The sequence below is a fragment of the Ahaetulla prasina genome, chromosome 1 (assembly GCF_028640845.1).
Source record: "Ahaetulla prasina isolate Xishuangbanna chromosome 1, ASM2864084v1, whole genome shotgun sequence".
In the NCBI taxonomy this organism is placed as follows: domain Eukaryota; kingdom Metazoa; phylum Chordata; class Lepidosauria; order Squamata; family Colubridae; genus Ahaetulla; species Ahaetulla prasina.
Window position 1 is genome coordinate 270,477,010 of NC_080539.1, and position 22,699 is coordinate 270,499,708.

At 36.8% G+C, this 22,699-nt stretch overlaps 1 protein-coding gene across 6 annotated transcripts; it reads left to right on the forward strand.

Annotated features, from left to right (window-relative positions):
• Positions 1-7,315: 7,315 nt before the first annotated feature.
• On the forward strand, positions 7,316-18,147 carry LOC131185997 (vitamin D 25-hydroxylase). 6 transcript variants are annotated; one of them, XM_058159176.1, is made up of 6 exons: positions 7,605-7,867; positions 9,429-9,570; positions 11,168-11,320; positions 11,711-11,800; positions 13,378-13,707; positions 15,449-18,147. In XM_058159176.1, the coding sequence occupies exons 1-6, from the start codon at positions 7,655-7,657 to the stop codon at positions 15,625-15,627; spliced, it is 1,107 nt and encodes a 368-aa protein (XP_058015159.1). In that variant the 5' UTR covers positions 7,605-7,654; the 3' UTR covers positions 15,628-18,147. The 6 variants fall into 6 exon arrangements, with proteins under 6 accessions (XP_058015139.1, XP_058015159.1, XP_058015131.1 ...); XM_058159156.1 differs by lacking the exon at positions 7,605-7,867 and adding an exon at positions 7,316-7,598 and having other exon boundaries at positions 11,168-11,800; XM_058159148.1 differs by having other exon boundaries at positions 11,168-11,800.
• The last annotated feature ends 4,552 nt before the right edge of the window (positions 18,148-22,699 follow it).

The window sequence follows — 22,699 nt, forward strand, 5'->3', positions numbered from 1 at the left end:
TCAATATATATATAGGAAGAAAAAAAAAACAATAGAACAGGAACGGTAGGCACATTTGTACGCTTATGCACACCCCTTATGGTCCTCTTAGGAATGGGGTGAGGTCAATAGTAGAAAGTTTTTGGTTAAAGCTTTTAGGATTATGGGAAGAGACCACAGAGTCAGGTAAAGTATTCCAAGCACTGATGATTCTGTTACAGAAGTCATATTTTCTGCAATCTAGATTAAAGCGGTTAACATTAAGTTTAAATCTGTTGGTTGCTCTTGTATTATTGCAATTAAAGCTAAAGTAGTCTTTAACAGGAAGGACATTACAATAGATGATTCTATGAGTTAAACTTAGGTCTTGTCGTAGGCGATGGAGTTCCAAGTTTTCTAAGCCTAGGATTTCAAGTCTGGTGGGATAAGGTATTTTGTTGTTTTCAGAGGAATGGAGAACTCTTCTTGTAAAATATTTCTGGACACGTTCAATTGTATTGATGTCAGAGATGTGGTGAGGGTTCCAAACAGGCGAGCTGTATTCTAGAATTGGTCTAGCAAATGTTTTATATGCTCTGGTTAGTAGTGTAGTGTTTTTTTAAAAGAAGCTACATAAGATTAGGTTAACAACTCTTAGAGCCTTTTTTGCTATGTAGTTACAGTGGGCTTTGGCACATAGATCATTTGACATGAAGACTCCAAGGTCTTTAACGGGGTGGGGGTCATCTGTAAGGTAATATCCATCAAGTATGTACTTAGTGTTTGGGTTCTTTTTTACAATATGTAAGACTGAGCATTTGCTGGTTGAGATTTGGAGTTGCCAAGTTTTAGACCAAGTGGTTAGATGATCAAGGTCTTTTTGGATGATAGATGCATTGTCTGTGGTGTTAAATAGTTTGACATCGTCAGCAAAGAGAACACAATTACTTGCGATATGGTCACAAAGATCATTAATGTATAGTATGAAGAGTGTTGGTCCAAGGACGCTGCCTTGAGGAACGCCACTCTTGACAGGAACAGGATTTGATAGAGCATTGCCAATTTTGACCACTTGTTGTCTGTTAGACAGAAAAGCAGATATCCATTTGTGAAGGGGTCCTGAAATGCCATAGGATTTTAGTTTTAGGAGAAGTTTATCGTGTACTACTGAGTCAAAAGCTTTGCAGAAGTCTATGTAGATTGCATCTATTGTTTTGCCTTGATCAAGATTTGTAGTCCATATGTTTTTACAGTGAAGAAGTTGTAAGTTGCATGATAATTTTTTCCTGAAACCAAATTGTTTATTGGAGAGTAGGTTGTTAGTTTCTAAGTGTTAGGTAATGGATTGGTTGATGATTGATTCCATGACTTTGCAGGTGACGCAGCACAGAGAGATCGGTCTGTAATTTTCAACTGAGCTGGGGTCTCCTTTTTTGAAGATAGGGATGACTGTGGCTAGTGACCAAAGTTTGGGAAGGGAACTGGTAGTGAAAGCTTTGTCAAAGATTATGCTTAGGGGTTCTGCTATATTAGTGGAAAGTTTTTTTAAGAAGTATGCGCATAGTCCATCAGGTCCAATAGATAGCGATGGTTTCAAGTTATGAAGAACTTTTTCAACGTTATCTTCTGTGAAATCTATATGGGTTAAGTCATCATATTCAATGCTGGTGCGTTTATGGAATATCGGATATGTGTTATTGCTGTTAACAAAAACTGAGCCAAAGAAAATGTTGAAGAGGTTAGCTTTAACTGTTTCGTCATTGTATTCTTTGTTGTTGGAATCTTTTAGTGGTGGGATGGATCTTGAGTCTTTAAGTTTATTGTTAACAAAATTTGATGATGAGACCCATTGATATAGCAAGCAATTATCTCTTTAGATGTTGTACAACTCCACAAAGCAAATACTGTATGTAAAACAGTCCCAATTCTATGAATCGCTGAAAACTCTGAGAATATTAAGGAGTTCTTGGTATCTGCAGAATCATTTCCATGTCACTTCACAGAGGCAGCCCTATCAATGTTTTAGAGCTGTATGCATCTATGCACACAGAGGTCATGGCCCTTTCACCTTTGAATCCTGATGTACATTAGGAGTTAGTGAAATTTTTTCTCTCCCTCCCCTCTCCCTCATTGTCTCAGTCTCTTTGATTCTCTCTCCAGGAAGCAACATTTCCTTTCTCCAGAAATCCTAATAAAAACTGGGAAATAAGGGGAAACAGATTTTCCCAGTAGGGGAGAAGTCCAAAATTATTTTCCTATTCAGAGAAATCAGCCAGCTTGGAATCTTGGGTAAACCTTATATGCATGCCTGAAATTATCTGAAAGAGTATGTATCTATAAACAAAATCTATATGGAGGTAATATCTTTCTTAGCTTCTAATGATCTAAGCATGGCAGTTTAACACAGTGTAGTCCAGATGTGATGGGACTGCAACTTTCGGAATCCTCAGGCAGAAGACTAATTCACAAATGTGGGATTTGGAATCGCAAGTAACTATAGTTCGCAGTTTGGGCAGAGAGATCTCAAAACAAAATGCAACCTTGATACAGGTTACCACAATTGAGCCCAAAATGTATGTTGCTAAGTGAAACATTTGTTAAGTGAGTTTTGCCTCATTTTATAACTTTTGTTCAGTTGTTAATTGAATCATTGCAGTTGTTAAGTAAGTAACATGGTTGTTAAGTGAATCTGGTTACCTCATTATCATAGCTTGTCAGAAGGTAACAAAAAGTGATCACATATCCCCAGGACACTACAACCATCAAAAATATGAACAAGTTGCTAAGCATCTGAATTTTGATCATGGGGATGCTGCAACAGTCGTGTGAAAAGTCACTTTTTTCAGTAACATACCTTTGAACAGTCACTAAATAAACTGGTGTAAGTTGAGGACTATCTGTATGTGGTTATGGAAGTACTCAAACAGAAAATGGACACTCATCGAAGTTTTGCTTTTGGATTTAATCCCTTCAGTAGGAGTTCTTTATCAGAGTGCAGATAGCGTATGAAATTTCTTAAATGTTTAATCAAAATAGTGTACCACAATATGGAACAGTGACTTACATATCTATGAATAGACTTTTTGAAAAAAACAATGGCTGTCCTGCAGTTTCTGTTACATTTCATTATTCATTACATTGTTATGTTGTGTTTCCACCAGGAACAGTGCTTAAAATAGCTATAAAAATCATAATTAAAACTTGTAAGATAAAAACACACAAAAAAATGATAACATCCACAAAATTAAACCTCACATCAGCAACAATCATGTTAAACAGAAAAAAGTGTCTGAATAAATATGTATATGCTTTTATTCACTTCTTTATTAATTTTTTATGCTGTCTGACCCCAACAGGTCTTGCAGATTGTCACCATGTTGGGCCATTGGAATAAATCCATAAATAATAAAAAGTTAATATTTTCTATTTAGATCAACTAAAAAGCAGTGAGCAAGCATTCAAATTACTAAAAATTATCATTAGAGTAGGGGAAATTCTAGAGTAATAATTAGTCATTATTGAAGCAGTAATAGTAAACGAAGCAAACATACAATGAATCATTTTAGAGCATCATTTTCCTTCCTTTTTTGTTACATATGCAATTGGGTATTTTCCTTCCCTTCCAATTATGAAATTTAGCTGAGGAATTCAATGAGTAATATTTACTGAAATGCACTTCCACTTTTTATTGAGCATAACCAAATTTAGCCCTATCCAGATTCTGGATAGTCTTCCAGACACGGTTCAAACTTTCTACTGCATTCCCTGTCTTGCCTGAAGTTTTCATGTACAAGTATCATCTGGATCTCTTTAGGCAGTCCAACAAGATGCTATTGTCGTGTCCCACTCCTCCGCTGACGGCCGGGTCAGGGAAATCCGAATCAGGCTTGCCTCTGCAGCTCTGCCCAAAGTCCTAGCAAAGTCCTCAGAGCAGGCAGGAGACCAGAAAGTGACTTCAGCAAGATAAGTTCGACTTTGCCTGACTCAGAGACTGCCAGAAAGCAGATCCTTTATATAGGCCATGGGGTGTGGCTCCATGACTCAGCACTCATTAAGGCCTGCCCTTCCCTTCCTTCTGTTGCCTCCGCCTATCCAGTCTTCTGATGCGAGGGTCACTCCAATCAGCAGCTGTTGGAAATAAACTTTCCTCAGGCTCACATGCTGTGGAGGAGGGGGAGGGGTCTAACTGCTCCGTTTGCCTGGGCATGGAGCCAGGGCTGGGGCCGGGGGGTGCTCCCTCCTCTGCAGCCTGCTTGGGCATGGAGCCAGGGCTGGGGCCGGGAGATGCCCCCTCCTCAGCCTGTCTGGGCATGGAGCCAGGGCTGGGGCCGGGAGGACATTCTTCAGCGTTCGGAAGCAGATAAGCAGACCCTGGCTGCGGTGAGAGCGGGCAAGACACAACATGCTATGGTCTATAGCAGGGATGTCAAACTCGTGGGCCGGATATGTCATTCGCTGGCCACACCCACACCTAGTTTATTGAAGGGGGAGAAAGTCACAATATGTCACATGATGACAACGTGATGACGTGAGTTTGACACTCCTGGTCTATAGTATCAAAAGCTGTCAAGAGAACTAATAGGGCAGGAAAGGTGTGGTCCCCCATCAAGGACCACACAAGGTAGTCTACCAAGGTGACTAATTCCATGACACCTGGCAGCTCAGTCACTTGGGCCTAGATCCTGTTTTCTTTCCAAACATTTACAACCTCAATTTTCTTCACCTAATTAATGCATCAAATATTTTGGCCACCTAATGAGAAGGAAGGACTCACTGGAGAAGAACCTAATGCTGGGAAAGATTGAGGGCAAAAGGAAAAGGGGACAACAGAGAACATGGTGGCTGGTTGGAGTCACTGAAGCAGTCGGCGTGAGCTTAAATGGACTCCAGAGGATGATAGAGGACAGGAAAGCCTGGAGGAACGTTGTCCATGGGGTCGCGACGGGTTGGACACGACTTCGCAACTAACAACAACAATTAATGCACCCTCTTCCCAAAATAATTGGTTTATGTGACCCAAAGAAGCTCACATCTTATTATTGCTATTCTGGCTAAAAACATTTGTAGACTTTTCTAAACTTGCTTCGGAATGTTTAATTATCATCCTTTTCTTTAGTTTTTTTCCCCTTCCCTTTGCTTTTACCCTTTTTTTCATTTCCTTTTGAGTGATGCTTCTTTGATTATTTCCTTCTTCTGACTCTTTCCCTCTATTAATTTCTCTCTGAGTTCAACACCAGTTAAATGCCAAGCTTTTTCTTGTCACCAGATTCAACTCTGACCTATGGGTCTTTTTCAGGAAGGCATGTCAGAATTTTAAAAAAAGAAGATACCTTTGTTCCTGTCTCAGGGCACTTCCATAGTTTAGAATATTTAATTCTGGATAAATTAAAACATTTGCTTGTATGATGAATGCATTCTGAGCTTTCAAGGCATAGCTTCCCATGGGAGACATTTGATTAAAAAAATCACGAATTTGATAGAATATTTCTGCAATATTTTCTCTGATTGGGAAAATATTGCTTAAATATCCCATCAAATTAGTAACTGCCACTGGTGATGTTTCAAGAATTGTCTGATACCAGCACCATGTCAAATAATTATCTATTTTATAATCATGATCTCAGAAGCAAATCAAGAATGTCAAAAAAAGAATCAAAGATTTTTTTAAAACAAAAACAGAAATATTATGTGTTTCATGAGTATCATGTTCCAAAAAAATTGTATCATCACCTATTTTGTATCATTGCTAAAACCAATGTTGTCCACTTCCCACATCTAAGTTAAGGGCAGCTTTAGGCCATCAAAAGGTTACCCATGCCTTGCCTGTACTCTATAGGAGAATCTTGATGGAAGAATAGTAATTGTTTTTTTCTTCCTAGCAGAGTCTGCTTTTTAACTGGAAGTGACTGACTAGTTTGTTGGCTAAACCTGATTTCATAGAGTGAATGGTCCAAAGTTACCTAGCCAGATTTCATACCTTAGACAAGACTAGAACTCACAATGTCTTGCTTTACAGAAATGATCCCTGAATATCTAAAGAACACAACTTATCTTTCTATCCAAAATCTCTTTCAGTAATTTTTCCAAGCAAAAGGAAATAAAAAGAGAGAATGAGCAAAGGACAGTATTCTATAAAGATTTGTAGTAGCAGTTCCATTCTTTCAGTAATAGGTAGAAACAAAAAAAAAACCCCACCCTCTTTTATAGTAAGGTAAGAGTAAATAACAACAACAACAGAGTTGGAAAGGACCTTGGAGGCCTTCTAGTCCAAACCCCTGCCCAGGCAGGAGACCCTACACCATTTCAGACAAATGGTTATCCAACATTTTCTTAAAAATTTCCAGTGTTGGAGTATTCACAACTTCTGCAGGCAAGTTGTTCCACTGATTAATTGTTCTAACCGTCAGGAAATTTCTCCTTAGTTCTAAGTTGCTTCTCTCCTTGATTAGTTTCCACCCATTGCTTCTTGTTCTACCCTCAGGTGCATTGGAGAATAGTTTGACTCCCTCTTCTTTGTGGCAACCCCTGAGATATTGGTACACTGCTGTCATGTCTCCCCTAGTCCTTCTTTTTATTAAACTAGACATATCGAGTTCCTGCAACCCTTCTTCATATGTTTTAGCCTCCAGTTCCCTAATCACTTTGTTGCTCTTCTCTGCACTCTTTTTAGAGTCTCAACATCTTTTTTACTTTTTAATATTTCAGATCATATCAGCATGCATTAATATTATAAATAAAACATATTTGGATGCCATTCTCGTTACAATAAAAAAATAGCATGTTTAATTCATAGAAGAATTTTCTGTGTTTACCCACAGAATAGATGAAACATATTCTATTATGTGTACATTTCATAATGTGTTTTATGGCTGAACTGAAAGTAGGTGTTCCACTTGAAAGTAGGTGTTCCACTTGAAAAGGTGTTCCAAGGCTGTGCAAATAACATTCCGCAAAAGAGAAGGTTTAAAAAGGTTTTTTTTTTAAAAAAAATGCATGGTGCGATTTAAAATGGTTTCTTGAAGAGGGGCAAACATTTATTCCCGCAGGCTCATTTATTTGTGTATCCACTTCGAACTCCCAAAACAAAAACAAAAAACTACGATTAGACACCATAAACTGATCCCACTATTAGCTGCCTAAAGCTCTTTCTTCACATTTTCTATGGGACACTTGAGAAAGAGACTTCAGAAAGAGACGTCAAAAGCCCAAAGAAGTGAAGCTGGTTGGGAACGCTCTAGATTTCAAAACGAGTGTCAGGAAGGCGCATCTCTGCTTCTGGCTTGGATAAATTCTAATCTAAATTATTATCTACCCTATTTAAAGAGGATCTCGGCAACGCCGTATCGTTACATAAGCCGCTTTGTTTATTGGAAAACCCTGCCTGAAGTAAAGGGGCGGGACAGAGGGAGAGTAGCCTTGGCATTGGCTTGGAGGGACCTTCACTCCGTGCAACACGTGGCTAAGATGTCCCAGCTCGGTGGAATTCCACGGGTAGAATTTGGAATCCGGACGCCGAAGAGGAAGCGGGAAAGCAGCGCCACCGAGTGAGAAGAACTGACCAATCCGGCTCGTCAACGGCTTGACAAGCAGTTCCGGCCTCCTATAAAAAAGGAGGAAGAAAGCCACTAGGGGGTTCTGAGGTTGGACTCTTGTGTTGACAATTTGCCACTCGGCTGGGAGGGGCTGGGAGGCAGGAATGCGGTCCGAGGGGCTGCTGGTGGGTTTAGTTACCGGCGCGGCTCTCCTCCTCCTCGTGCTGGCGCTGGTGGTGAGGCAGCTGCTGAAGCAGAAGAGACCCGCTGGCTTTCCGCCTGGTCCGGCGGGGCTCCCTCTCATCGGCAGTATTCATTCCCTGGCCGCGGAGCAGCCTCACGTCTACATGAAGAGGCAAAGTCAGCTGTACGGGCAAGTAGGTTCGGAGGGAGTGACCGTGGCAGATCAAAAGGGAGCCGTCAGCTCGTTCGTCACTCGCGTCGCAGCCTTTCAAGCTTTCTCCGGTCAGCTGCACCGCCCGCATAAGTTGGACTACAACTCCCATCCCTGCTTATCTTGTGACTTTGCTGGTATGGGTGATGGGAGTTGTTTTGCAGCGTAGCGGAGGATGCCCGGTTTGGGTTTGCATGTTTGGAGAAATCTGGCTGCTGATCGTTATCGAAATTATTGCTTCTTATTATTGCTTATTATCCCAGGGCAACGAAGCTGAAAACAGTTGTTGCAAGGGCAAGCTTAAAATGAAAACGAAAAGAAAGAAAAGAAAAAAAAGAAAAAGAAAAAAGAAAAAGAAAAAAAAGAAAAAGAAAAGAAAGAAAAGAAAAGACAAATTCCTTGTGTGTCCAATCACACTTGGCCAATAAAAAATTCTATTCTTAGGTTATTATGGCCGTGATCTTTGGTACATTTTTGTGACTTTTTAGCTGAGGGTGGTGAGGGGCAGAGGGAATTTCAGTAGTACTCTGTACAGTCTATGTATAATTAACTTCTTGGTTCAGCAGGACATAATTCTGAGTGTGTCATCTTATAAGTGTTGGTACATACATGTCAGAATGTAATTTCTTTGTACTTTGCTTCATTATACACTTAGTCCTCGACTTATGATCACAATTGGGTCCAGAATTTATGTTGCTAAGTGAGAAATTGGTTAAATGAGTTTTGCCCCATTTTACAACTTTTCTTGCCACATTTGTTAAGTGAATCACTTAATTTAATTTAATAACACGGTTGTTAAGTGAATCTGACTTCCCAATTGACTTTGCTTGTCAGGTCACAATAGGTGATCACATGTCCCCGGGAGACTAGAACGGTTATCAATATGAACCAGTTATCAAGCATCCAGATGTAAATCATGTGACCATGGGGATGTTGCAACAGTCATAAATGTGAAAAATGGTCATAAGTCACTTTTTTGGTACCGTTGTAACTTCAAACTGTCACTAAATGAACTGTTGTAAATCAAGGACTGCCTGTACTCAACATGAGAGACTTACTGGACGATGGTTTGCTTTGTGTAGTATATCAGTAATAAAATAGAACACTTATAGACTGACCACCTGTTTCAATAAATAGTCCTGCAAACAAATTTGTCCAGTATAAAGTTAAAACTGTCACCTGCTGAGTTCTTTAAAAAAATTTAAAACAAAATCCTATTTTCTTTCAAACCTGTTAAGTATGCAATAAGGGCCAAACAGCTTTTCTTCTCTGCTTAGGCTTTGAATGAAGCAACCAGTTGAGAGCTTGGATACAGAGTTGTGAGGGGGAGCAAAAGTCAAAATAACTTTTTACTGGAAGGTAAAAACAAATAGGAAACTCACTGTATGTAGTGTGTTTGTATGGTGAGAGCAATCTTAGACAAAGAAAGGATTGGCTGAATAATTAAGTGTTTCTAGAAATTATCTGTGGAATTTGGAAAAGACGAATGAATGAGAATATTTGTTAATATATCTTTTATATGAAGTTTTTTTTAATTTCTTAAGATCTTTAGTCTTGATCTTGGAGGCATATCAGCTATTGTACTGAATGGCTATGATGCAGTCAAAGAATGCCTTGTTCAGCAAGGTGAAGTTTTTTCAGATAGACCTTCTCTGCCTTTGTTCAAGAAGCTGACCAAAATGGGAGGTATGTCTGTTGTCTGGTGATTATTATTTTTTTTGACATTTATTGCATAACAGAATTGTTTTGAAATATGTCTATAATCTTATATTTTATTCTGAAAAAAAACCCAGTCTTGAATATATTTTGTTTGCACCCTGATTTGAGATGCCAAATTAGACCAAAGGCTTACAGTGCAAGTTGAGGTTGCTTCAGTTAGAGTTCTCAGGCCAGGGAAATTGATTCTTGACTTGAATCTCAAATAGGTCCACGTATGCCAAACAAGAGTCTGTCCCAAATATGACTCCATAACAATGCATACATATCTGTGGAACATGTGCATACGTGTGTTGCATCCCACTTCTCTTTGACATATGATTCCCCAAACTTTATAAGATATATTGAATAAAAAAAAAGTTAGCTAGATAATATGAAACCTAAGTCGCATACTTTTGATAAAACTGTAAAACTAAAAGTTAAAATCCTGTGGATAGGTGGAGAGTGAAGATAAACTAGAGGGATAAAATGTCAAACTTGGCACCCAAGATATGCTTAGAAAGTTAGCAAACTTTCAACCTAAACACACATTGTCAATCCTTCTGAGGTCTTTACACCTTAGATCTTTGGGCTGTTGGGCTTAAACGGAAAACGTTTTATGGATTCCTAAGCCAAAATAGCCCAAAGGACAGAGATACCAGAAGTCAAACCACAAAAAACAAAAAGACACTGTCTTTAACAGTAGCGCAAAAGGCAATAAATTGATGATCATGAAGGAAAAAGAGGAACAAAGATGTTGAGAACAAACAGCAGGAAATTAGAATCATATACAAGTCACAAAGTTGTAGAAGTTGGCCAGCCCAAAAGGGTCACTAGCAGATTGGGTAGGTTGTGGATTCATATGAAGAAGCCAAAGTTAAGGCAAGCAACACATAGTCTTATCAGAAAATGAATAAGAAAACAGACTTTTCAGGCTAAGTATTTCTGATGCTATGACCTAAACTGCAATCCATAGTATATGTGGTATCTCACTATAAGGTTATATAAGAACATCAGTGTAGAAACCCTTCTCTAATTAGTCCCCAAGTAGAATCTACCTTTTCTCTTTTTAATAGATGCCATGTTTTTGGCTGGCATCACTGAATTATGTTAATGCATGATTTTAATACTGTTGTCCTGAGTATTAATTGATTAGAAGTGTTTTTTTCAGGCGCGTGCATTTTTACATATGATTCTGTATAGCTTTTTGGTTTTTTTTAAATGTTTTTTTAATAATACATAATTATTTAATGGAAGAGATTTCTTCATTGAAAATGTCCTTTTGGGGGGGGGGGACTTTAAGATAAATTTATTATGGTAACTGCTTAAAGATGCCAATTTTCCTATACCCAGAGGTGATGACCTTCTTGTGAATACAAAGATAATTGAGTCATTGAGTAGAATAATATGGTTTATGCACTTAATTTTGAATCAAAACATAAGAATTATGTTCCCAATAGTTAGTAGTTTATTATTTTTGGCAAAAAAAAATTCTGAAAAAATAAAGGTAATAAATGATAATAAAATAAATTTATAACAAATAATTATGAATTATGAGTTAAATATATAAATATGTTGCATGTTTCAGGTTTGCTGAATGCAAGATATGGCAGAGGTTGGACAGAGCATCGTAAATTAGCAGTAACTAGTTTTCGAAATTTTGGATATTGTCAAAAGTCCTTTGAAAGCAAAATAGCAGAAGAATCGGTTATTTTTCTTGATGCCATTGATACTTACAAAGGCAAGGCTTTTGATCTAAAGTACTTGATAACGAATGCAGTTTCAAACATTACTAACTTAATTATTTTTGGAGAACGATTTACCTACGAAGACACTGAATTTCAGCATATGATGGAAATATTCAGTGAAAATATTGAATTGGCTGCCAGCGCTTCAGTATTTTTATACAATGCTTTCCCATGGATTGGAAACTTGCCCTTTGGAAAACATCAACAACTTTTTAGAAATGCGGCTGAAGTCTATACTTTTTTACTCCACCTTATTCAGCGCTTCTCGCAGAACAGGAAGCCTCAAGCACCTCGACATTTTGTAGATGTATATTTAGATGAAATGGATAAGAATAAAAATGATCCTGAATCTCTGTTTTCAATGGAAAATTTAATTTTTTCAGTTGGAGAACTTATAATTGCTGGAACAGAAACTACAACAAATGTTCTAAGATGGGCAGTCTTGTTCATGGCTCTTTATCCTAATATTCAAGGTAAGTAATATACAGTTGTTATGATGAGAAGTTTGCATGTCATGATAACTAAGAACATCGTTTTTCTACTACATCTTTTAATACAATTTATAAGCATACTGTAGCCCACCTTCAGATTAAAGATTTGGGTTTCCCCCCCTAAAATTACTGAAATTTGAATTATATATTAAAACAGTGACATGTAAAATTATTGCACTGGTGAGGTTATTTTGATGAGAAAATTGGGCTTCTTTGGCCAATATTAGTTCTTACTAGTATTTTGGAGAATAAATTGCAATTAATATTATTTGACATAAATCATTGGCCTTGTACACTGAACTGATATACATATTTTATATATATCTTCTTGTTCTGCCTTGACATATAGCAAAACAAATTCTGACAAGCACAAAATGGGTGCAAATTGGCCATGTAGGCAATTTTGGGTTTCATGATATGCTAAGAAGAATATACAGAATTATATGACAGAAGGAATATAGATTTATAATCTTTACTAGATTATAGAATAAATCTATCAGGAAGCATCAAATTTGGTTAAGAGATTATGAAGTATTTGGAATGTTAAAGAAAACCTGTTTAATAAAAATTATTTTATATATATATATATATATATAAAAAGAAAACCTGTGACTGTTATAAGAGCACAGGTGATATGTTGTCATATGGTTCTGTTTATTAGGACTAAAAAATGTTGAAAACATAAGACTCCTTTAAAATTGTTTACCTTAGTTGGGGGAAGTATTTTGGATACCAACTATGCCACAATTTTTATTTTTAATATTACTAAAATACAATATATATAGACAAGATGTTGCTTAGGGATTCCTATGGTATATACAATTGCTATATGAAAAAATAGCTTGAAGTGATTTCTTCTAAATAACATTTTTTATAATAAAATATACGGTTTTATATATTTGTGAAGTAATAAGAAATTGCTTTTTAAAACATTGTGTTGAAACTTCTGTCAATAAATAAAAAAAATAATGAGATAGAAAGAGATGTACCAGACTGACACCACAGAGTTACTACTGTATTAAACAGAATGTGTTTTAATGAAGTAATATGAGAATGGACATTGTTTCAGTCCCAAGATAAAATATGGATGAGCTTACAGTCCCTTGTGCAATATCTTTAATATAGGAACTGGAAGAAAACTTGATGACGTAACACATACTTTGTATTCAAAGTTTCCAGGGCATACTCCATGAAATCTTTACTTAAAAGTATCGGAGCTGGGGATCAGAAAGACCAAGTTTGTAGAGAGACTTTATTAATGCAAGAACACAAAAACAGTCTGGAGTCTTCAACATTTCTGAATTTTCAGCTATTTCTCAAATGCATGATTATATTCCAAGTTGATTATATAATCTACATAGAATTTATATACATACCTGATTAGAAAGAAAAAGCTGTAAAAGTAACAGAAATAGCAGCCATACAGTTCTGTATAGTCCAGATGATAATAAAACCTTCTTTGTTAATCTTACATTGAAATTTCATACGTAAGTACCAATGTTATGTGTACACATAATGTAGATGCTTACATACAGTCTAAAAGCTTTTTCTTTTAACAGGACAAGTGCATAAAGAAATTGACTTAGTCATTGGTCCCAACAAAACAGCATGCCTAGAAGATAGGTGTAAAATGCCATATACGGAGGCAGTGCTACATGAAATTTTAAGGTTCTGTAATATAGTTCCATTGGGTATTTTTCATGCAACTTCTAAGGATACGGTTGTCCGTGGTTACTCTATCCCTCAAGGCACTACTGTAATCACAAATCTCTATTCTGTACATTTTGATGAAAAATACTGGAATAACCCTGAAATGTTTTGTCCTGAAAGATTTTTGGACAACTCAGGACAGTTTGTCAAGAAAGAAGCATTTATTCCTTTTTCACTAGGTAAGCATTAAAAAATGTGTCCATAAATCTAGTAAATTACATAATGAATGTAATATAATATATAACAGTAAAATGCGTTAAATATTCTGCTTTAATAAATTTGTGTAAAAGGGCAGTTTTTATTATTAATCTGAGGAATCGGCATAATAACTCACAGGTGGTGGCAGTGCCTAACTGAAAAATGAAAACAGAATAATAGGGCTGGAAGGGACCTTGGAGGTCTTCTAGTCCAAACGCCTGCTTAGGCAGGAAACCCTACACCACTTCAGACAAATGATTATCCAATATCTTCTTTAAAACTTCCAGTGTTGGAGCATTCACAACTTCTAAGTGCAAGTTGTTCCATTGATTTATTGTTCTAACTGTCAGGAAATTTCTCCTTAGTTCTAAGTTGCTTCTCTCCTTGATTGGTTTCCACCCATTGCTTCTTGTTCTACCCTCAGGTGCTTTAGAGAATAGCTTGACTCCCTCTTCTTTGTGGCAACCCCCGAGATATTGGAACACTGCTATCATGTCACCCCTAGTCCTTCTTATCCAGTTCCTGCAGCCATTCTTCATATGTTTTAGCTTCCAGTCCCCTAATCATCTTTGTTGCTCTTCTCTGCATGAAGTAGGGTCTGCTTAGTAGAAGCAGATGGAAGATCATAAGGATATTCCAGAAATGAAATATTGTAGGTTCTTGTGGCAGGTGTGGTGTTCTGAGTTAGAAACGGTTAAAAAGAAAAAGAAGGTTTGGTCAGTGTTAAAAGGAAAAGGAAAAGAATAAACACTTTGGAACTGCCTAAGGTTTTCTTCTCTGTGTGTTTGTATGTGTGTGATCGTAAGAGAAATACAAAAATTTTAAGGATTAATATTCAGGATTCTTATTCAGAATGAATTTGTATAGGTAAAACTAATCCCCCAGGGAAGATTTGTTTGTTAATACAGTATATATAACAAATAATAATCGCTTGCTATTTTTCAGTGTAGCTGTTTTTTCAGTTTTTCAGTCATAATCAATTTTCAAACAAACCTTTCTTTTTGAATGGGCTATATTTTAACCTCCCAGAATTTTAGGATAAGAAACTGTCAATTAACAATGGGAATTGAATCACGTGCTTAATGTTACATGTTTATGTGATTGGTCAAACATTAGCTGGAGTTATTATGGGGAAAAAAACATTGAACCAAACACTGAACAAATGGTGCATTCTCTCCAAAGATGCAATATATACCAATTTCCTTATCAATTATCACAATCTATAAGGACTGCTGAAATTCCTGTGTAAAACTTTTAAAGTGCTGTGCCACTAATGGATTATCTTCATAGTGAATTATCAATGACTTGCTGAAATAAGATACGACATAAAATGAATTCTATACTATTAATTAAAAAATTAAGTTTTTAATTTCATCTTTGGAAAGCATTTCCAAAATTAGTAGCTGAGAAACATATCTATGAAAATTCATTCTGTTTTACAAGAATAAGGAATATATAATTTTAAGTTATACGCAATTTAAAAATCAATATTTACTCAAAAACATGATTTTGTTGATCTCCTAATTACTCCTATTTTCAGGAGTAATTTATAAATATACATATATTCAAACTGTAAATACATACTGTATTTGGCATACATCAATTCATTATCAGTGTGATTGTTTTTTTAAAATGGCCGTCTATGTTTTGTTTTATTTCGTATGCAGTTCTTGATTAAAAAAAACCAAACACTTTCTCTGTCTTCCCATCCCTCCCTTTCAGGACGAAGACACTGTTTAGGAGAGCAGCTGGCCAGAATGGAAATGTTTTTATTTTTTACAGCATTACTTCAAAGATTTCATCTACATTTTCCTAGTGCTTTGGTTCCAAACCTTAAGCCAAAATTTGGCATGACACTGCAACCTCATCCATATCTGATTTGTGCAGAGAGACGATATTAAATATTACCACGTTGGCCACTGAAGCATGAGGAAATGATGTTACATACATATTCATTTCTTTTGCCTGGGATGAACTGATTTCTGACCCATTCTTCAGAAGACATCATGAACAAGCTTTCTGAGAAGCTAAATAGGAAAAAATGAGTTTTTTTAAAAAAAAAATGGAGTGAGAAATGGAGTAGAGTCTAATTTAAGACAAATTCCTTGTGTGTCTAATCACACTTGGCCAATAAAAAATTCTATTCTATTCTATTCTATTCTATTCTATTCTATTCTATTCTATTCATCTAGTTTGATCTAATTTAGCTATTCAAATCAGGTAAGGGGTTATTTCTACTACCTTTCATAGAAAGCTGGAATCTATTGGAAATCCTGAGTAACCCAAACATGACTAGGTGAGCTAACTTTATTGTAAGTTGCGTCCTCAGCCAAACAAACCAGTTCAAATTATTTCAGACTATATAGACTGTTGCCCTGTTACTTTGAGAAGCTTCAGGCAGACAAGATCTGTAGACTCTGATTCTGAACTACCTTGATGGAACAAGTAAGTGGATATAAACTATTGAAGTTATCCAAGCATATGTTGATACTCTCTAAGTTTGGTGTTTTCTTGTAGACCTTTCATTACTCCAACTAGATAACATCAACAATGCTGGTAGGGAATGGGGTTTGCTCTCATTTTATATTCTAGTCAGCATTATTGGGAGTAGTCTGGGTAGTTCTTTGATTGACCTGTTTACTGTTAGCTTGTTTGGCAGGTCCTTGATTGGGGTATTACCAAGTAAACGGGCCAATCAAAGATCCCTCAAGACCACCCCCACTAATACTGGCAGGATAACCCAAAGGTTCTTTTTCAAGAGGCAACTGGACTTCCTTTGTTTTTCCTTCTTCAGTTCTTCAGCTTCTTGGATGAGAAGTGAAACATCTTCAAGGAAAAACAAGGAAAGTCCCGTTCCCTCTTGAAAAAAAACCTTTAGGAGAACCCTGACCTGAATGATTGAGAATCTTCATAAACAATGACAGGGGAAACTACTAGAATATAAATTGAGAGCAAAGCCCATTCCTTACTAGCACTGATGATATTACCTAGTTTGAGTTATGAAGCATCTGCAAGAAAACAACAAGCTCAGAGAGCACCAAGGACCCTTCATGTCAACCCTGAGCTACAAATATTCTCTATTGGCATCATAGCTTGTATGCCTAGCTTTTTTTTTTACATTGATACTCTCCTATTAAAAATACTGTCATACTAGATAACTGTTAATAGATAACTGTTAATAGATAACTTCCATTGAGGACCTGCATACTGCACGAATCAAGAAGAGGGCCGTGAAAATATTTGCAGATCCCTCGCATCCTGGACATAAACTGTTTCAACTCCTACCCTCAAAACGACGCTATAGAGCACTGCACACCAGAACAACTAGACACAAGAACAGTTTTTTCCCGAAGGCCATCACTCTGCTAAACAAATAATTCCCTCAACACTGTCAGACTATTTACTGAATCTGCACTACTATTAATCGTTTCATAGTTCCCATCACCAATCTCTTTCCACTTATGACTGTATGACTATAACTTGTTGCTGGCAATCCTTATGATTTATATTGATATATTGACCATCAATTGTGTTGTAAATGTTGTACCTTGATGAACGTATCTTTTCTTTTATGTACACTGAGAGCATATGCACCAAGACAAATTCCTTGTGTGTCCAATCACACTTGGCCAATAAAATTCTATTCTATTCTGTTAAAAATAGAATGGCAATAATGTTTGGAATTTTACAGCTTGGACCTCTTTCATAAATAAAAGAAAAATGTATTTTATATGGGGTATTTATTAAATACATATAAAGGTATATTAGAAGGAAGAGTAATCTCTTATGAGATTATATTTTAAATATATCACGATTAATATATTTAACCCCCTTTTTGTAAAATAAATGAAGCAATAAATTGTAGAAAAAAATCTTATGTCTACAAATTTAATGACTGGCTGAAATACCATTAAAGCATGTGTGTATGGTTTTATTGTTGCTTGTGTTTCACTAAAAAAGAAAAAAAGTGAAAGAAGAAAATTTATGGAAAAGTATTAAATTTTTAGTATATGTGCAAGGCAGCCTATATCCATATTATATGAAGTATTAGAATTCAATTCTCTCTGTTCACCTGATTTGTAATATTCATTTATAATATAAAGCAAAGATATTGGAACCAAGGGAAAGAAATGCTGGTTTTTCAGTTGAAACAGTTATGCTATAGTATCATTTCTACTAGTTACTCTTTCCCTGAAATGAGAAAATGGTACTTCTAACATGCCAAGGTTTTTTCCAAAAAGAGAAGAAGCAAACTAGAGCTTCCAGTGACAAAATGTGTCTTCTTTCTTACCTCATTCCTTCATAATATTGTCTTGCACTAACACTCTCTTTCAACAGCCCACCAGGCATCTCTCTTTTAGAAAATGGGAGAAAATTATTCCCCCCACCCCGCCCAAAACAATCAAATAAGATGAGCTGACTGCACATTAGAAGTTTGACTTGGTGCCAGGTTTTTGTTTTTAATGTATTAAGTTTTAATTATGCTGTCTTTTGATGGGTAGCCACCCAGGGTTTTAAATGCTATAAATAAACAAAATAAAATGATAATGGAATAGGTTCACGAAGAAGGTATGTGGCTTCTGTCTTTTTTTTTCTCAATAGTAACTTTTGAAGTTTAGTTCATTCAAGGCAATAGCTAGTAAGCATAAAGGAAGGATTCCGCCTGAGCAATTTCACAGGCGGCAGTGGTGTTACTTTGGAATGCAGCCATGATGAAAAGGAGCCACATAGAGGTATTTATTGTAATAGTTGTTGGCAAGTACAAATCAAAGGCATTGCATTCCATGCATCTAAAGGGCTTTGGGTTTTAGAGAGGGAGGGAATGGATAACTTGGCTTTACAAAAAATGATTTAAGGAAAAGTAGTCGGGAACGACTAGCATATATGTGCGAGGGGAACCTTTACCTTTTAAGATAAGACAGACTGCAGGATTTAGAAGTAATGGGGGGAAAAAATCAACTTTATGCTTCTCTAAATGTGGTTGAAAAAAAATCAGTGAAAATAGTTTCAAGAACTTTTATGAATTCTGATGGAAAACTTTTTTAAAAAACTACCCAGTGTATATTAATGGGTAGCTATTAATATTAAGATATGGGTAACATAAGGGACGCGGTAGCTCAGTGGCTAAGAGGCTAACCCTGTCGACCAAAGGGTCTGCAGTTCAGCGGTTTGAATCCCTAGTGCCGCTTAACAATGAGTTCCCATTACTTGTCCCAGCTTCTGCCAACCTAGGAGTTTGAAATCACATAAAAAATGCAAGTAGAAAAATAGGGACCACCTTTGGTGGGAAGGTAACAGCGTTCCGTGCGCCTTTGGCGTTTAATCATGCCAGGCACATGACCACGAGACATCTTTGGATAGCACTGGCTCTTCGGCTTTGAAACAGAGATGAGCACCATCCTGTAGAGTCAGGAACGACTAGCACATATGCGCAAGGGGAACTTTTACCTTTAACTGGTGAAATCCAATTTTTTTTACTACTGGTTCTGTGGCGTGGCTTGGTAGGTGTGGCAGGGGAAGGATACTGTAAAATCTCCATTCCCACCCCACTCTGGGGCCAGCCAGAGGTGGCATTTAGAATCTGTTAGAATCTACTGGATTTCATCCCTGCTTTAATATACTTATCGTATAATGGGTAGCTATTAATGTTATTTATTAATAAAACTAAAATTATTATACCGGGGAAACATAACATTCTGTTTCTCTGGTATAATTATTTTAGTTTTATTAAGTACCATCTTCCTGATGACACCATAGCTGAACTTTTAAAATATTAGCCCTCTTTTATGGCCTTTATATTTAAAATGGCAAGTCTTGAGGGTTAGAAAAAGAGGAAGATGAGGGCATTTTGGCTAACATCCAGACTACCCCATCTCTGTGCCACCAATTTTCCTTGACCAAGCCAGATCCATTACAATAATTGAAGACACCAATAGAATAAGAACTTACGTATGGATAACTATTTTTCTAACCATTGTAATGAATTCTCCCTACCATATAACAAACAAAAACTGATAAAAAACAAAATCATATGATCATGCTGATGTATATAAGGTGAATCACCCTTTCAACCAATGAGAACAATGTAAAACAGCTGACTGCTGGCTTTGAGCCAAGGAAAAGACAAATTGGTTTCTTAAAGCAGAAAGCCAAGCATCTGATCATAACCAACTATTAACTATTTTGAATCCAAAAGGCATTTTTCCAAGATGAATGTGTATTATAATAATTGTGATTAAGAAATCATCTACATCCATCCATCCATCTACAACTATCTACATCCATCTTGATGTGAAAATTTTGATCTTAGTGAATTATGACCCTTGGCAGAGAAACATTGTGCCACATAATCCAGCTAATGCTTAGTCCTCTGCTAAATCTGAGAATCAAAGGGATCCTATCATTTATGTGTGTCTATATATGCATGTTACAGCTTGAACAATAGTTTTGCGTACTTCTATGAAGTTTCCTAGTAGGATGACCACCAAACAGTTTAAAATGAGCAACCATTTAACAAAACTCCTACAGTAAGTCAGGAAACTTGATTAATATTAATATAGTGAAATAATTGATTTTTTTCCATTGCAGAACTGAATAGTTGGATTTAGGTTTCATACACACACATTTGCAATTTCATAGTTGGTAGTGGCCACCTATATAGATGCTATTAAAATTAGGATAAACTGGACAAAATTTCTGTATCCTATAAATGGTTTGTTCATAAAACAGCTAAGCAGTGCTCTGGTTTTTTTTATAGTTTAAATAAGCCACTCAAATTTTGCAAATTTTGGCATACTAATTATATTAATCAGGTTCTTATGATAAACTAAGTCACAAACAAGTTATCCTATTTTGTATGTTGTGGTGAACCCTGGTTTTGCATTCATGCACTTATATAATTAAAAAGTAAAAATAAAATAAATAAATCACACACACACACACACACACCTTAATAGGTGCCAATTTAGCAATCCTATTTCTAGATAGTTCCACATGCAGGGGGTGATGGGTATGCCATAGTGATTTCCTGATACAAAGGACATGACGTGTATTTGAGAAGCTGTCAACTGTAGCTGTCATGATTCAAGTATTAAGATGTATCTTTTGGGCAATGGTGTCATATCACATGTTCCTTTGCTGTCATCATGACTTATTACAGAGACTATTGTGGGTTTCCTTAACCAATAAACAAGCCAAGATAAACAGCTTCCTTCTGCTTGGCATAAATCTATAAGTCCTGGTCTTCAAAACAGAGCAGAGGGTGATTTCTAGTCTGACCCTCCATAATGGACACCTTTCAAAATGGGCTTCAGCTATTTTGACCACAACAGAGCAAAAGAAATGCACTTCCTGATTCCCCTGATCTCATCTAGCAGTGAGTGATTCTGAGGATAACACTGATGGGAGGAGATGAGTCAAAAGTCTGAGTCATTCTGTCTTTTGGCAGCATTACTGGAACACAGGGAAAGCACAACAAGAGTGGTAGGGGGAACTTTCTAAAACATTTCACACTGTGTGTATCCCTTTTTAATGCATCAGTCTAAATAATAATGAACAATAACGTTAATGTAGAAGTTTGGGTGATTCTTTCATTTATTCATAACTGCAAACTGTTGCCCCCTTGATGGGTTTTTGTTAAAATATGGTCAGTATTTTCCCTGGCTTTTGAAATAGTTCAGTTGGAAATAGGATTTGTAATATTTTCGATTGACAAAATGTATTGCAAACTTGAAATTAGTCACGAAATCTTAAATGCTTTGTAGGCATTTAAAAGGCCCTTAAAATATTTTAAAAACAAACATGATGATTTTAACTTATTTTTATTCGTTTTAATTTATATTGTTTATGCTTGTATTGTACAGTTGATCACTAGGAGACTAAAGTCATCAGCAGAATAAACACTTAATGAGTGAATATATGTGTGTAATGTGCTTGTGTGTGATAGTCAAGGATCATTATTAAGAAGCCCAGCAGAAAATCTGGAAAACCACACCTCTTTGCCCTCTTCCCAGCATTCCTTTTAGTGGCTCACCAGTGGGTCCTTTCATCTTACTTTTATTTTTTTATATTTTGGAGGTTGAGAGCCAAGTGGAGGTAGAATCTCACCAGATGGGATAAAGCGGGGGTGTCAAACTCAAGGCCCATGGGGTGCTTAGATCTGACCCATGGGGCCACCCTGGAACAATGAAGGACTGGCCCAGGGTGCCTCTACCACGTGCGGCCCTCCCGAGCTCCATTTTTGCTGGAAGAGGGTTGCAGAAGGCCGTCGCAGCCAAAAGCAGTCCTTGAGTGGCTCAGACTGCTAAGACAGTCTATTATTAACAGCAGCTGCTTGCAATTACTGCAGGTTCAAGCCCCACCAGGCCCAAGATTGACTCAGCCTTCCATCCTTTATAAGGTAGGTAAAATGAGGACCCAGATTGTTGGGGCAATAAGTTGACTTTGTATATAATATACAAATGGATGAAGACTATTGCTTGACATAGTGTAAGCCGCCCTGAGTCTTCGGAGAAGGGCGGGATATAAATGCAAATTTTAAAAAAAAAGCAGAGTTTGGGAGCCCATTTTCGCTGGCAGAATGCTCGGGCTGCCACAGGCGCCCCCAACATGAGTGATGTTGAGCTAGCCACATCCACACTGGCCACACCTACCCCAGCCCTCTGAAGTCAAACACAACCCTTATGCAGCCATCAATAAAATTAAGTTTGACATCCTTGGGATAAAGGAAACCTAGTTATTTTCTTTGCAGGAATTTGTGAGTGGTATGTTGCCTATCCAAGAGCAGTGAGGTCTCAATTTTTTTTATGAGGCAGATGACAAAACTACATTGCAATAAACAACCTTAAAACAAGCCATGGTTTCAAATTCTGGTTAAAATTCTCTGCCTGAAGTAAGTTTGAGTGACACACTGTTCTTGTTATTCCTGGATGTGTCATGTTAGCCTTGAGGAACGCAAGTGACTCAGGGACACAC